Consider the following 16752-nt stretch of genomic DNA (forward strand, 5'->3'; position numbering starts at 1 on the left):
TCTAGATGTGAAGGAAAAGGTTAATACTTGTTGGACTGTGTAAGCTACTTTCAGTGTTTTAAAATACTGAATTAATAGAAATGATTGAGAAACTATACTGCATATTTAATCATTTAAAAAAAATCGCATTTGATGTGTTATTTTGGCAAACAATTTACTTGGAAGCATTTCAAACAACTTTGGATTAATATTTAAATATTGCCCAGAGTAGCATCACTTGGATATGCATGTCACAACTGTGAATACATTTCACCAGTTTCTGACAGATCCACTAGATGGTGCAACTCCAGTGAACAGCATGGTTGAGAAATACAGAAAACATCTCCACTTCTAACTTAGTTTCTTCACTAAAGCACGAGTGAAATAGAAACAATCAGCAAAACATTGACCTGCATCACTTTGAAACAATCAGCAAAACATTGACCTGCCATAAAGCATCATTTTCTCTCTTCATCTAAATGACAAATGGGTGCTAAATGGAATGATTTCCCAGTAGCACGGGTGGCGCAGGTTTGTAGGTTAATTGGCTTGGGTTTGTATACCTGGTATAAGTGTAAATTGTCCTTAGTGTGTGTAGGCTTGTGTTAATGTGTTGGTATTGCTGCTCGGTGAGCCAAAGGGCCTGTTTCCGCGCTGTATCTCTAAACTACACTAAAACTAAATCGAGTACAACTCTAAAATAAGTTATGTAAATAGGCAGGATGTAACTGCAGATGCTGGTTTAAACCGAAGATAGACACAAATAGCGGGTGCAGTTACATTTTGAAAATGATGAAGTCACAAATTTGTTAAGAAACAGAAAAACAACTTGCATTTTTCAAATGATTGAAGGCTCTTCACAGAAAGGAATTATCACAGAGGGGAGAAGAATGTTTTATGTGCGGGGGTGGGTAGGCGCTGATGGGGTAACCAGTCACTTGGAACTTTAATGCCCCAATGCTGTAAGACTATATTCTGCACTCTGATATTTTAGCACTCTAGTATTTTTCTCTTGGCATTGCTTCATTTTACTTATGTACAGTTTGATTTGATTTGAATGGATAGCATGCAAAAAACGCTTTTTATTGTATTTCAGTACACACAACAATGCTAAAACAATACCAATATTTTGGTCTGAAAAATGGTCTCGACTCAAAACGTCACCCATTCCTTCTCTCCAGAGATGCTGCCTGTCCCGTTGAGTTACTCCAGCTTTTTGTGTCTCCCAATACCTTGGATTTGTACACCTTGATTCCTCTGTTCCTTAATACGCCCAAGGGACCTCATTGCACACTCTATACACCCTTCCATTGGGCATGCCCTGCCTTTATTAGTTTTCCCAAACTATATCACCCTGCACTTAACAGGATTAAGTGCCACCTGCCATTATGCGTGGGAAGGAACTGCATATACTGGTTTAAACCGAAGATAGAAACAAAATGCTGGAGTAACTTTGCAAGACAGGCAGCATCGCTGGAGAGAAGGAATGGGTGACATTTCGGGTTGAGTCCCTTCTTCAGAAGGGCCTCGACCCAAACATCACCCATTCCTTCTCTCCAGAGATACTGTGCTTTGTGTCTATCTTCCATCTGCCATGACAATAAAGGAAATTCTAATTTTAATTCTTCTAATTCTACTTTGTCCATCTGATTTCATTGCAATTACAGAGAAACACACTTAAGTCATTGCTCTGGTCCACACTTTCATCCATGCACAAACCGGCATTGGCACTTACTTTTTGTAGTCTTGCTTTTGTGATTAAAGCTGAAGGCCTTGTGCTGCAGCCCTCGGTGACATTAGAGGAGCTTGCGAGTGTCACCCTTCAGGCAGCACACCTTGAAGCGTTCCCCCCCATAATGCCCCGATGGCCTTTTCAAAGCTCAAAGGCCTATAAAATATGTAGTCATATTTTTGATAATCAGAGACATTCAACAACAGTTCAAGTTAACTCAAATAAAAACCTCTATTAAAAATAATACTTGTAAAAAAAAAACTTAAAGAGCTCGAAGTTAATGAAAAATAAAGATAAAGTTAAATTAAGTGAACCACTCGTCTGCAATTATCTTTCACGGTGGCGCAGCGGTAGAGTTGCTGCCTTACAGCGAATGCAGCGCCGGACACCTGGATTCGATCCTGACTAAGGGTGCTTGTCTATACGGAGTTGGTACGTACTCCCTGTGACCTGCTTGTGGGTTTTCTCTGAGATCTTCGGTTTCCTCCCACACTCCAAAGACGTACAGGTTTGTAGGTTAATTGGCTTGGTAAATGTAACATTGTCCCCAGTGGGTGTAGGATAGTGTTAATGTGCGGGGATCGCTGATTGGCGCAGACTGAAAGGCCTGTACCCGCGCTGTATCTCTGAACTAAACATGTATCAGCAACACCATTCCAATGAGTGTGGTCATTTTACATAATGCAAACCATAGCTTGTGTAGAGCTGAGATGTAGACGTGAAGTACCCACAACACCCAATAGTTCAGACCAGCCCAAACTCAATAGTGACATGAAATTAAAAGTTGGAAAATGAATAAATACTGGAACACCAAACAATTAAAACCGGTTTTCCAAACCATTTCAAAGGCAAGCAGTGACATAAATGGTTCTACATCTCCTGTTAGTACTTTTGTTAGTATCATAACAACATATCACATAGACAGGAGTGTAACCTTGATCAATAACATTTAAAAAAGACTCAAAATGAACTACTACTCAATTCAAGCATATATTAGTTTTGTTATATCCTAACTATTTAAGCCTGTTGAACTCTTCATCAATAAAGTATTAGTACCATTGGTACACCTATAAACTCTACATTTATTTCAATATATTGAGGTATTTTGACATTCTTTTTTCTTCCAAATGATTTGTCACTAGGAATTTAAAAATAGAATCAAAAACTAATTAACAAACTTGTATTTATAAATTTAAAATACATACAAAAGTTTGGTAGATAATCCATATAAACATATTGGACATAGATTACTGCAGCGTGCATTTAAAAACCAATTTATTTTTCAGAATATGAACAAAATTGATACATAAATATCTCATACTATTCATAGATTAAACTTGATATGAGGCTCCAAGATTATTGAACTATCATCTTAAAGTGCCAATGCAGACTGCAGCATTTATTATCTATCTTGGTCCTCCATAGCCCTTTTTTGTAATCTGGTTTATATTGTACTTCTCCCAACTCTTGCAACCACTGGTGTATAGCACCGAGGCAGAAGGTCTGAGAGAATGAAGACCAAATATCCATAAGACATAGGAGCAGAATTAGGTCATTCAGCCATCGAGTCTGCTCCGCCATGCCTGATCTATTTTTCACTCTCAACCCCATTCTCCTGCCTTCTCCCAATAACCTTTGACACCCATACTAGAACCTATCAATCCATGCTCTAAAAATGCCCAATAACTTGGCCATCTGTGGCAATGAATTGACAGGGGTGTCAGGGGTAATGGGGAGAAGGCAGGAGAATGGGGTTAGGATGGAGAGATAGATCAGCCATCATTGAATGACGGAGTAGACTTGATTGGCCTAATGACTTAATTCTGCTCCTATCACTTATGACCTTAAGAATTCCACAAATTAGCCACCTTCTGGCTAAAGAAATCCCTCCTCATCTCCATTCTAAAGGCGTCATTTTATTCTGAGGTTGTGTCCTCAGGTCCTAAACTCTCTCACAGAAAAAGACAAGTGGGAAGACAAAGTGGGAAGACAATCTGTTGACAAAGTGACAGTCGTCTTCATGGGAAATTGGGAAAATGTCTATTCAGCAACAGGTCCCTGTAATATTGCTAAGCTGCAGGAATATTGACAGTTAAAGACAGTTAACCTGAATAAAGAGTTGTAGGCGTGTAGTCATATACATTAAAGCCTTCCATTCAACATAAATCTAGCGAGGTACCAGCTAGGATCAAAAGAAATCACCCAGTTACACCAAATTAAAAACACAACTACATCCTCAGTAAAATACTAGTTTAATATGGATTGCCATTATTCTTTCAAATCTCTTCCATGTTTGACTGAGGAATGCAAAATAAATTAATTTTGATGTCGTACCACGTTCTGAAATCAGGTTTAAGACCAAACTCGGGGGAAAATTAATAGAAGCTGCATTTTGTGTTATAACTGGCTTTGTGTTTAAATGTGCATTAATTAGCATTATGCATGTGCATGAACATCCCATTGTTGTTATGGTCTTATTTATCCCATTGAACACAGAAAGAAATAGACGGAACTTTATTTGACATTAATTTATCCAGCTCAGAACACCGCACAATCCCTTCCCTCTCAGGCACCCGATAGATTTTCAGATGTTTCTGGGGTTTTCACTTACACTAGTCTAACCTATAATTAATTTTATTTATTTAATTAGTGCGACAATTTGGATCAGATTTACTGGTTGGAATAGACGACTCCTTGTCCTAATCTGCTGGTTTATTTCCAGATCTTTCTTTTCCCTATCATTTTTCTCCCAGCCAATTCATTGTCACTTTTCTAAACTGACAAGTTATTTTTCCCCTTACCTTTCTTCATAAGTCAGTTCTCTACAAAAGGACGACTAATCAGGTGTGGAAAAAGCATCTCTCACCTTGTAATATTTGCAACTTCAAAATATCTAATTTTGTCAAGACCAGATGAAATCTGTAAATTTATGATTTTTTTTTTTAGCAATTCAATGTGAGATTTATGATGGGGTTTTTGAGCAAATCGAGGTGAGCACAGGGAGGAAATGGAGGGCAGAGAAAGCAGTGGAGGTGGCAGAGTCACGCCTAAGGCAAAAGGCATTGGTGGGAGTCATGGCAACTGGCAGAGCGGGTTTGGGATACTTCCCTAAGGCCCAGGGCAAGGAGAGACACCATCTAATCCAGGAAGAGGTCCAAGCAGGTATGGAGGAAGAGCGTGTGAGCAGGACAGTGGGGCTCAGGCAGCAGGGAGCGTGGACAAGGTGGGAGAGCATACGACAGCGCAGGATTACCTGGTCAAACATCATGCAGGCAGACTTCCAGCGTGTCCGGTTCCTTCCTTGTCCAAGCAGACTACGATGCCCTACCAAGCCCAGCAAACCTCCACGTCTGGGGCAAGAGCGTGACACCTTCCTGCCCACTTTGCTCTGGAAGAGGATCATTAGAACATCTCCTCAGCAGCTGCCCAAAGCCCCTTGGGGAAGGTCGCTATTGGTGGCGCCATGACCAGGTGCTCAAGGTGGTTGCTGAGAGCATAGCCACTGCCATCGGTAACAGCAAACACCACCACGCACCAAAGAAATCAAACACTTTTGTCAAAGCTGGAGAAAAGCCTCGACCACAGCCTAAAACAAGGACGGGCCTCCTCTACACAGTCACTGGCTGGCAGCTGCACGTCGATCTGGGTAAACAGCTGAAATTTCCACAGCACATCACAGCAACATCACTCCAGCCAGACATGATCATCATTTCCGAAGTGACAAAACAGCTAATCATTCTGGGAAGAGCGTATTGAAGAGGCTAACGAGAGAAAACGCGCAAAGTACCAGGAACTGGTGGAGATGTGCCAGGACAGCGACTGGCAGACATACTATGAGCCCATGGAGGTGGGCTGTAGAGGCTTTGCAGGGCGCTCACTCTGCAAAGTCCTCAACCAGTTGGGCATTACGGGGCTGGCAAAGAAGAGGGACATTCAATCCACAAGTGAACCCGCAGGGAAAGCCACTAGGTGGCTTTGGATTAAGATGGCTGATCCGTGGGCGTTTGCTGCTGGGACGCAAGTCGGGGCCTGATCAACCCCGGCTGGGTCGCCGGGGCGAGGGTGTCTGATGTTGTGAGACCCTAAACACCCGACTACATTTTTATCTAAATGTATTATTTAATATTTGTGAGGGTTTTAAAAAAAATAACATTCAATACAAATCATGCATTATCATCCATAACATTTAATCTTTATTCCATTAAATAGTCTTGAATAAATTCAATGAGTTTTGATGCAAACTTGCAGCTTTATAGATGTATCTTTATTGCCCAAGTAATATTTCTAGTTTAAGGTTCTAACATTGCAAGTCATCAGGAATCAACTGTAGCATAGTCAGCAACACTGACTGCCATTTGTGTAGTTTAGTTTCGAGAGACAGCACGGAAACAGGCCCTTTGGCCCACCGGGTCCACACCGACCAGCGATCCCCACACATTAACACTACCCTACACACACTAGGGACAATTTACACTTATACCAAGCCGATTCGCCTTTAAACCTGGAGTGTGGGAGGAAACCCATGCGGTCACGGGGAGAATGTACAAACTCCGTACGGATACCACCTGTAGTTGGGATCTAATCCAGGTCTCTGGTGCTGCTGTAAGCACTGTAAGGCAAATAACCCTGCCGCTACACCACCATGCCGCCCTCATGCCGTGTAGATGTGCTGTCTGAGCCATCCATTACGAGATACCCATTAGAATAGAATTAGAATAGAATACTTTCTTTATTGTCATTGTAACATGGGCCATGTACAACGAAATTTAAAATGTCAGCCAGTCAGTGCAGCATTCAAACATTTCTAAAGCTAACGAAACATCCACGGTAAAATAATAAAGATAAGCAAATAAATAAAAATCACAGACAAAGCACGCATACACACCCAACCCTCCATCCTTCTGTCGATTTCACCGTTACCACAGTCCCTTAGTCTGTATCGCCCCTGCGTTCCTTGGCGGCCACATTTAGTGCTTTTATAGCAGTGGGGTAAAAACTGTTTTGTAGTCTATTTGTCCTTGTCCTTGTGGATCTGTACCGTCTGCCTGACGGCAACAGTTCAAACAGGGAGTATCCGGGGTGGGAGATGTCCTTTATTATATTCTGGGTTTTTTTGGTGCAGCGGGAACTGTGTAGGTCCTCCAAGGTAAGGAGAGGGCAGCCGACAATCCTCTGGGCGTTGTCAATGGCCCTCTGGAGCGCTTTCCTCTGAGCCACTGTGCAGCTGGTGTACCACACGCATACACAGTGGTTAATTTGAAAGCTCAACTGAGAGTAAATGTAGGAATTACTGCCAGAAAAGGAGCAATTGGACTTAATGACGCTATAAAACAGTATCTAATGTTACAAGCTGTAAATGGCGTACTGAATTGTCAACAATATATTATTCACATCTTTTCACTTAGTATGGTTTTTTTTTTGTTCTTAAAAAATGCTCTATACATGAGAAAGTTGGTTTTGATAAAAACCTCCCATTCCACCTATTTTTCTCATCCTAAATTTCTCCCTGCTCCTTGAAGTGTTATGTCATTCGGCTAGATACAGCAACACTCTCATATTTCATTTATCAGTGTGACTAAATAGTGAAGATCTTTGGCAAAGAGTGCAAATTGCTCCTCTGTGGGCTCCATTTTGTAATCCACACCACTATCAGACAAGGCTATTGGCTTAAAACGGGTTAATATTTTCTCTTTCCTGACAAATTGAGCCAATTAAACTTGGGGACATTCATTTTCAAAATATTCACTAAACTTACTTGTAGCTTTTCCAGACGGTTATAATAACTGAGCTTAATCCACTAAAACGCCCCTTTTCAAAATGTCTACATACCAGCCATAAGCTACTAATATCTAACTACTGTAGGGTATTATTTTCATATTAATGTTTTAGAATACTTGCTTAGAAATGTTTCCTCCTCTTCCAAAAAGTTAATTGCTGAAAAAAAAAAAATCAGAAATATCTATCTCATGAAAGAATCACCAAATTAAAACATTTTCCCAGTGACAAAAGCAAAAATGCCACCAAAACCATTTGATACATGAAGGCATCATGGGGACAATTAACAAACGTTTGCTGGTCTTTTATCCTGCACCTGAAATCTCTTTTGTGATACCTGATACAAGCCAATTTGCAGCTAGAATTCCTTGACACTGTATATCAAAACATTTAAAAAGAGAACATTAAATAGTCCAACCTCCTGTCTGTAACCTTATTTAAAGCCTTCCGTTCCACTGGCTTCACCTTTTCTATATATATATATCGGTGGTGAAGTAGAGGTGGTTGAAAACTTCAAATTCCTAGAAGTCAATATCACCAACAACTTTGTATTCATCGATCCATTTTGGTCTGCACTGTTACTAGCTTTTCACCATTTATGGGGATAGTGATTATGGAGGATGGGCAGTAATAAACAGTAACATGAGAGGCTATCCTTTCAATCATAATACATCTCGAGCAAAGGCAGCTCAACGCAACCACAAAAATAGCTGACTCCCCTTGTAATATCAAACACCCTGATATTATTAAATGACAACACAAAAAGAGGCTGTTCAGCCAATGTTCAGTCTATGCTAGCTCCCATTAGAGCAATGCCATTCGTCCCATTCTCCATGTTATCTCCGTGCACTTCAACCCAGCTCCCATGTTCCAGATTCTCCAGTCATCTGCCCACATTTGGGGAATTTACGGCAGCTAATTAACCTACTAACGACTATTTAGGATTTGCGGGAAACTGAAGCACCTGGGAAAAACCACACGGTCAAAAGGAGAATGTGAAAACTGCACACAGATAGCACGCAATGTCAAGATCAAACCTAGTTTGCTGGGATTGTGAGGCAGTTCTACTAAATGCTACAGCACAATGAACAGAGTACAATTAACAAGGATTTATGAAATGGAAATCATGCTTGACCAATCAAATGGAATTCTTTGAGAATGTGATTTAGATTAGTTTTGTTTAGTTTATTGTCACGTGTACTGAGGTACAGTGAAAAGCTTTTGTTGCGTGTCAGCAGAAAGACAATACATTACAATCGAGCCATTTACAGTGTATGGACACATGATAAGGGAATAACGTGTAATGCAAGGTAAAGCTAGTGAAGTAGATAGTAGTTCAGCATTGCTCTCTGGTTGTGGTAGAAAATTTCAGTTGCCTGATAACAGCTGGGAAGAAACTGTCCCTGAATCTGGAGGTGTGCGTTTTCACACTTCTATAACTCTTGCCTGATGGATGGGAGAGGGGAGGAGAGAAGAGGGAGTGGCCAGGGTGCGACTCGTCCTTGATTATGCTGCTGGCCTTGCCGAGGCAGCGTGAGGTATAAATGGAGTCAATGGAAGGGAGGTTGGTTTGTGTGACGATCTGGGCTGCGTCCACAATTCGCTGCAATTTCTTGCGGTCTTGGATGGAGCTTTTCCCAAACAAGCTGTGATGCATCCCGATAAAATGCTTTCTATGGTGCGTCTGTAGAAGTTGGTGAGAGTAGTAGGAGACATACCGAACTTCCTAAGCCTTGGAAGGCTTTAAATAAGGTTACAGGTAGGAGGTTGGTTTTTATCACATGGAATTGAGGGTAATTTGATTACTATTTATGAACAGAAAGCATAAAATGAAAATAAAGTGGAAATTTGATCACAGAGGGTGACAATCTTGGAATTCTCCACCCAGAGGCTGATGAGGTTCAGTTTTGTTTGCATTCAAAACAGAGTCACCAGTTTTCTGGATACCAAGAAAATGGCAGGTCAGGGCAATAATGGAGGAACATAGACGCAAAGTGAAAAAACAGCCAGAATCCTGATGGATGTTAGAGCAATTTCAAATGGGCTGATGGCCTACTCTTCCTCCAGAGGTTTCTAGAGCTCTTCCTTTATTCTCTCTCCCTTCAACATCAACATCCCTGCCTATACACTGGAGTTACAAAACCTGCCCTCGGATTTTCTGCATTTCCCTCCTCCGTTGCTAACTATAGCGCACTTTGTATCCATATACTGTTCTATCTATGTCTCATTGTCACCTAATTTTGAGTACACCATTATTATTAACGTTCAATCTTTTCTGCATTGATCATATATTGGCCTATCGTTCAGCAATTTGAAACAAAAGTGTTTTACCCCCAATTCACCGATGTAAAACAGCGGGCTTCCAACCCAAAATTCAATTCATCAAGGGCAGCTCGGAGGCACAGCGGTAGAGTTGCTGCCTTACAGCGCCTACAATGCCAGAGACCGGGATTCAATCGCAACTAAGGGGGCTGCCTGTACAGAATTTATACGTTCGCCCCATGACCGCAGGGGTTTTCTCCGAGATCTTCGTTTGTCTCCCACACTCCAAAGATGTACAGGTTTGTAAGTTAATTGGCTTGGTATAAATGTCTTGTCCCTAGTGTGTGTAGGGTAGTGTTAATGTGCGGGGATCGCAGGTTGATGCGGACTCGGTGGGCCGAAGGGCCTGTTTCCGGCTGTATCTCTAAACTAAAAATTAAACCTCACATTCCTCACATAAGGTACCCCAATATATCTGAGAGAAATCTGTTTAATCTGTCTAATATCTGGTCCTATCAATTCTAGGGATTTAAAACTCACTCACTATTAGTTTTGAGTTCATTCCCCTTCATTTTGCAGATAAAGTAGAATGAGTTCCGCTAAATAGGCAAATATATCCTTGTTAACTATTGTACAGATAGAAATCTCTGAAAGGAGGTTAAGATTCTCTGTATCTCCCTCTCTCCTGACTCGGTCTGAAGAAGGGTCTCGACCCAAAACGGCACCCGTTCCTATCCAGAGACGCTGCCTGTCCCGTTGAGTTTCTCCAGCATTTTGTGTCCATCTTCGCAGTTATTCAAGTCATTTCAATTTCTGGCTATCACTCAGAATAAGGGGATCACGTCAGAAGTCTCCTCATGGCGATCCCCGGAAACGACAACACGATGCACTCTGTGACGCGTCAGGCGACCAATTCTGTCAACATGTTGGACGACGGCAGAAGCCAACAGCGAGCTACACGTCATTTGACACACGAGTGAACTCAGAATAAAATGTAAGTTACTAGTGTTTTTTAATGCTAAATTTATTCTTGCATAAATATTGTGCCCTTTTTACCTCAAAATATTTACAGGGTGCCCCTAATGTCATGATCCCCGATGGAGCTATCACTTTAGCGGTAGTCCCAACTCCAACATGCCCACACAACCTATGGCCATCCAAGAAAAAAAAATGTCCAAAGATAAAAGCATGGTGCAGAAAGCAGTAATTCTTGATTGCCTATTTATAGACTTAAGACTTGGAGTAGCTACAACAGGCACCTCAAATCACTGACGAACCACCACAAACAATGCCTCCACAAATTCCTCAAAAACTACCAGCAGGATAAGAAAATCAACACCAGTGCTTTCTCCGAGGCCAACAACTTTAAAATCAAGGTTAACATCAAGCTTCTACTTCACTCAGTCACCTCCGATAGGCAGACCACATTAATTATATGCTCCACGCTTGATTTTTGAAACAAGCTCTATACTGTCATGGCAAGGTCTACCAGATGAACGTAGGAAGCAATTCTCGATGCCTCCTTGAAAAGCCCAGCATACTGCTCTCTGTCCAGGTATAACAACTCTTAACTTTGGGTGATGTCTGAACCAGACTATAAAAAAATCTATATATTTATGTCTTTATTTAAACCATATGTAAGAATCCGGTGTATTCAATGTCCACCTGCCTTCATTCGTGTGTGGAAATAAAATCTCGAAACCAATTTCAAAATGAAACATACCTAAATGGAAAAAGGTTTACTTCAATCAAGAGGATCATATTAAGGTCACTCCCCTGAAATTGTGTGACGAGTCCAATATTTGAATAGGTATTGTAGCTTCTGGGGCAAAAGGCTCACCCACATGATAGTATGTAACCATAATGGTACACTTGACATCCATTTGCAAAATTAATGGAAGCAGAAATGTAATATAAAGACACCACAATTGAAGAATAATTATCTCAATTACACACAGCGCTCAATGACTAAGTAACTTTCTCATCATCATTTTGATCTTTTCCACTTATTCACACAAAGGCTACATAGTTCTTAAACAGATCCATTTAACAGGTTTGCAAATACGTTCAACATCATTGGGGGTTTTGTTAGGGCAGATACGAAAAAATACTTTCCTGTGGCACGAAGGGTTGTAAACAGAAGAAAATGATTTATGGTACCAGGCCAAAAGTTGACAGAGCAGAATTTTATTTTATTTACACGCAACAAAGTTTAACATCCGGATTCATTTGGACACATGGGCTATAAAACTGACGGAGGCAAAAAAAATTGTCGCCCTGCGAGAAAAGAGCTGGAAGGTAGGTGTTGCAAAATAATCTGCTCATGCATTATTGTTCTCAGAATTAAGATGAGCTTCTCTGCAGGGGCCTAGACAACAACAACAACTCACAAGTTTCCTTAACGAGAAGTGGTATCATCCACCCATGCATCAAAAAACATAAAAAATGTTGATTTATTTATCTTTTTCCACACAAATTCCTTGAGAGCAAATTTTACTCTATATCTCAAATTAAAAAAAGTTGTGATTTCTAATTCTCCACGGGAGAAATTCCATAACCCGTATGGATGTAATGCAGAGGCTGCCTGCACACTCCATGAAATAATACCATGGCTTCTTTTATATTCTGTGTAATAAAGAATATCACGTATTCTTTAAACAGCGAGCTCAACTAATTTAAAAGCATTATTATGAGTCACTTACAGGTAAACTTGATGGTCTCTCTTGCTGTAACAAGTTCAAATCTTCATGGTTTGGCTTGCTAGATGTCAATGGTGGCGCAGTCCGGGTTCCGTAGCCTTCCTGAGTTATATCCTGTGAAAATAAAACTAATTTATTAAGCACTGTCCATAAACACCAGTCATGAGAAGTTATTGGACTAGCAGTGTGATGAGATAACCAGCAGAGGGAAACAATCCAACTCGAAGGTCACAAAAGTGATTATCTTCCACTGCGAGACACAGTTTCCGCAACACAATAACCTCCCGCTGCACAGCCCAGCAGGTTGCAAGGGATTAACAGTGATGTTTAAACCAACAAATGTCTGACGTTTCTTTTGAAAGTTCCTCACTCCACTAGATTGGGAACCAAAGTTAGACAGCTTTACAATGGGCAAACAAAATGAGCAAGCATTGACTTTGCATCTCATTTGTGTTTTACTCTGTTGGGACTGACATTTACACATGTGACATGGGACAAAAGAACAATGTACACACATAACAGTAACAAAGTAAATCATTCACAACTTTTTCCTCCTCGTGTTCCCAGTTGGAAAGTATATTGGAAGGTCCTCATAAATATATTCCAAAATAAGTCATTACGCTTTACAAATACATGTGGACACAAACAAAATTGAATGGAAAATTGTCCAATTTGCAAACCTTCTGTATTACAATCGCATTTTCCCACTTATGGTAAAATCGAATGGTATTTTCTTCGTCACAAAAAAATTAACATTTCATTCAAACTTACTGGATGTCACCCTGGATCCTGCAAATGGGACTTTCTTTCCTTTCCCCCCCCCCCCCCCCCCCCCCCCCCCCCCCCCCCCACCCTCACCCATTCTGAATATCTTCAGAATGAAAAAGCAGATGCATTTACCTCTTTAGCCCATCAAAGAAAGAAACGATGAGAAGACAGAAAATAATGGTAAACAATGAAATTGAAGAAAAAATAGAGTAGGGGGAGAATGTACAAAAAATAGAAATAGAAAAATATTAACATTCAAGAATATATTATGTGTATCAATAAGACATCTGAGTTTTAAATGTACTCTGTCTGATTGATTCGAAATGTAGAAATGTGAATCTCATTATTAGAAGCCTGATACCACCTCCAACTTCATGTACTGAGATTGAAATTCAAATAGTTATTTTTTTAAACCTCATGCAGCAGAGATCCAGTGCCTGGCTTAGTGTCAACCCAGATGCATGGTAAAAGAGTTAGACGTAATGAAAAAGCAAGGCATGGCCCCATTTTTAAGTATTTCATCCAGCAGTGATATGCAACTGCAATGCATGAATTCCTTTTTTTCTCACTTCAGTTTGAGCGTTCAACACTATTAATTTCCCACCCAGATCATGATTTATGCTATTGACCTTGTACAAAGCTCTGGCTAAAAGCAGGTGGACTGCACTGGAACTTTTGAATACAGAGCCTGCTAAATGTCATTTAAAGTACAGCCACATTGCTAATATCACACATTAACCATTCAGCAGTGCTGAACTTCGATCTACCTTTTTGGCGACCCTCGGACTATCCTTGATTAGACTTTGCTGGCTTTACCTTGCACTAAATGTTATTCCCATATCATGTATTTACAGTGCTCTCCATAATGTTTGGGACAAAGACCCATCATTTATTTATTTGCCTCTGTACACAATTTGAGATTTGTAATAGAAAAAAAATCACATGTGGTTAAAGTGCACATTGTCAGATTTTAATAAAGGCCATTTTTATACATTTTGGTTTCACCATGTAGAAACTACAGCTGTGTTTATACATAGTCCCCCCATTTCAGGGCACCATGTTTGGGGCAAAGCAATATCATGTAAATGAAAGTAGTCATGTTTAGTATTTTGTTGCATATCCTTTGCATGCAATGACTGCTTGAAGCCTGCGATTCATGGACATCACCAGTTGCTGGGTGTCTTCTCTGGTGATGCTCTGCCAGACCTGTATTGCAGCCATCTTTAGCTTATGCTTGTTTTGGGGGCCAGTCCCCTTCAGTTTTCCCTTCGGCATATAAAAGGCATGCTCAATTGGATTCAGATCGGGTGATTGACTTGGCCACTCAGGAATTGACCATTTTTTAGCTTTGGAAAACACCTTTGTTGCTTTTGCAGTATGTTTGGATTCATTGTCGTTGTAGAACGAACCGCCTGGCAATGAATTTTGAGGCATTTGTTTGAACTTGAGCAGATAGGATATGTCGATACACTTCAGAATTCATTATGCTACTACCATCAGCAGTTGTATCATCAATGAAGATAAGTGAGCCAGTACTTTCAGCAGCCATACATGCCCAGGCCATAACACCCCCACCACCGTGTTTCACAGATGAGGTGGTATGCTTTGGATCGTGGGCAGTTCCTTCTCTCCTCCATACTTTGCTCTTGCCATCACTCTGATATAAGTTAATCTTCGTCTCATCTGTCCACAAGACCTTTTTCCAGAACTGTGGTTGCTGTTTTATGTACTTATTGGCAAACTGTAACCTGGCCATCCTATTTTTGCGGCTAACCGGTGATTTGCATTTTGCAGTGTAGCCTCTGTATTTCTGTTCATGAAGTCTTCTGCCGACAGTGGTCATTGACAAATCCACACCTGACTCCTGAAGAGTGTTTCTGATCTGTTGGACAGGGGTTGGGGGCTTTTTCTTTTTTATAGAGAGAATTCTTCTATCATCAGCTGTGGAGATCTTCCTTGGCCTGCCAGTCCCTTTGCGATTAGTAAGCTCACCAATTCTTCTTAATGATGTTCCAAACAGTTGATTTTGGTAAGCCTAAAGTTTGGCTGATGTCTAACAGTTTTATTCTTGTTTCTCATCATGGCATAATGAATAATATTCTTTATTCTCGTAATGGATTCTTTGACTTTCATTGGCATAATGTCGTACTCATGTTGATAAATAGCAATAAAAGTGTCCAAAGCTAATGGAAAGACTAGTGGAAAGACTAGGTGCTGAGAGCTCTCTTTTCCTGCATTAAGGAAGCAATTAAACAAACCTGAGCAATTACAAATGCCTGTGAAGCCATGTGTCCCAAACATTATGGTGCCCTGAAATGGGGGGGTTATGTATAAACACAGCTGTAATTTCTACATGGTGAAACCAAAATGTATAAAAATGGCCTTAAATAAAATCTGACAATGTGCAAATTATGGAGTACAGAGGCAAATAAATAAATGATGGGTCTTTGTCCCAAACATTATGGAGGGCACTGTATACACTGTAAAAGGCTCGATTGTAATCATGTATTGTCTTTCTGCTGACTAGATAGCACGCAACAAAACCTTTTCACAGTAAGGTACACGTGAAAATAAACTAAACTGAACTGATCCATTCATCTAAAAATTCTACTTTTGATTCTAATACAAACGAATGCTGAAATAAAATCAGTAAACAATGTAAACACTCAGATGATCAGGCAGCATCTGTGGACAGTGAAACAGTAAATATTTTGCGTCAATTATGATAAAATGCTGTTCTTAGTACATTTTTCCAGCATTCTCTGTTTTACTTAATGCTTTGATAGAATGGACATCATCCAGATGGGAAGTAGCCCCAATATGATTCATTCATTTCACACTTTAATCTGTTATTCTTTTTATGCACCGCCACATATTTATCCAGTCAACTTAATTTTTTAATAATGCTCAGTCTGAGACTTCATGAATACGTTTTGCTTGATATCTTAAGTACTAACCACATATTGCGATTTGATTCGATAAATATTGATATTGTACTTCCCGTACTAAAGCCAAGTTTTGTGGAGGCTGAAAAAGAACCTTTTTGCCACATATTCCAACAACGCACTCATTATAGTTCTTTTTGTCCTCCAGTCCGAACATTCACAGGTACAAACCTCAGGCCCACATGAGATTTCAAAAACGACAGAGCTCAGACCGCATGCTGGGTATTTGGTACAAACCACTGCCACCCACTGACATTCGCCTGGCACTGAACTGCCCTGCGGCCCTTGAGAAACAGCAGGGAAAGTTTGCAGAGAGCAAAGTTGTAGTTCAGCAATGCAATGTTCTGCTCAGTGTGTGGTCATCATGGTGAATGCAGGCCATTGCTGGGTTCTTGAGCACCAACTCCATGTGTTAACAAACTGCTGGATCCTCTGGTTTCTCTCACAACCACCTGTTGGATGGGATGGCAGATGTTGTTTCCCTCTCGTTTTTGTTTGACTGCACAATTCTCCTCAGGCCAATGTCGATCATTGATTATTGAGCTTTTCTCCCAAGCTGGGGCAGGTTTTGCAACCAAACAAAGAGAGAAGA

At 40.5% G+C, this 16752-nt stretch overlaps 1 protein-coding gene across 1 annotated transcript in view; it reads right to left on the reverse strand.

The window, feature by feature from the left end:
• arid1b (AT rich interactive domain 1B (SWI1-like)) overlaps nucleotides 1-16752 on the reverse strand; it is a 457745-nt gene that overhangs the window by 313438 nt on the left and 127555 nt on the right. The window contains 1 exon segment of the mRNA XM_055639980.1: nucleotides 12451-12561. Coding sequence (XP_055495955.1) covers nucleotides 12451-12561 — 111 coding nt within the window.

The sequence above is a fragment of the Leucoraja erinacea genome, chromosome 8 (assembly GCF_028641065.1).
Source record: "Leucoraja erinacea ecotype New England chromosome 8, Leri_hhj_1, whole genome shotgun sequence".
Classification (NCBI taxonomy): domain Eukaryota; kingdom Metazoa; phylum Chordata; class Chondrichthyes; order Rajiformes; family Rajidae; genus Leucoraja; species Leucoraja erinaceus.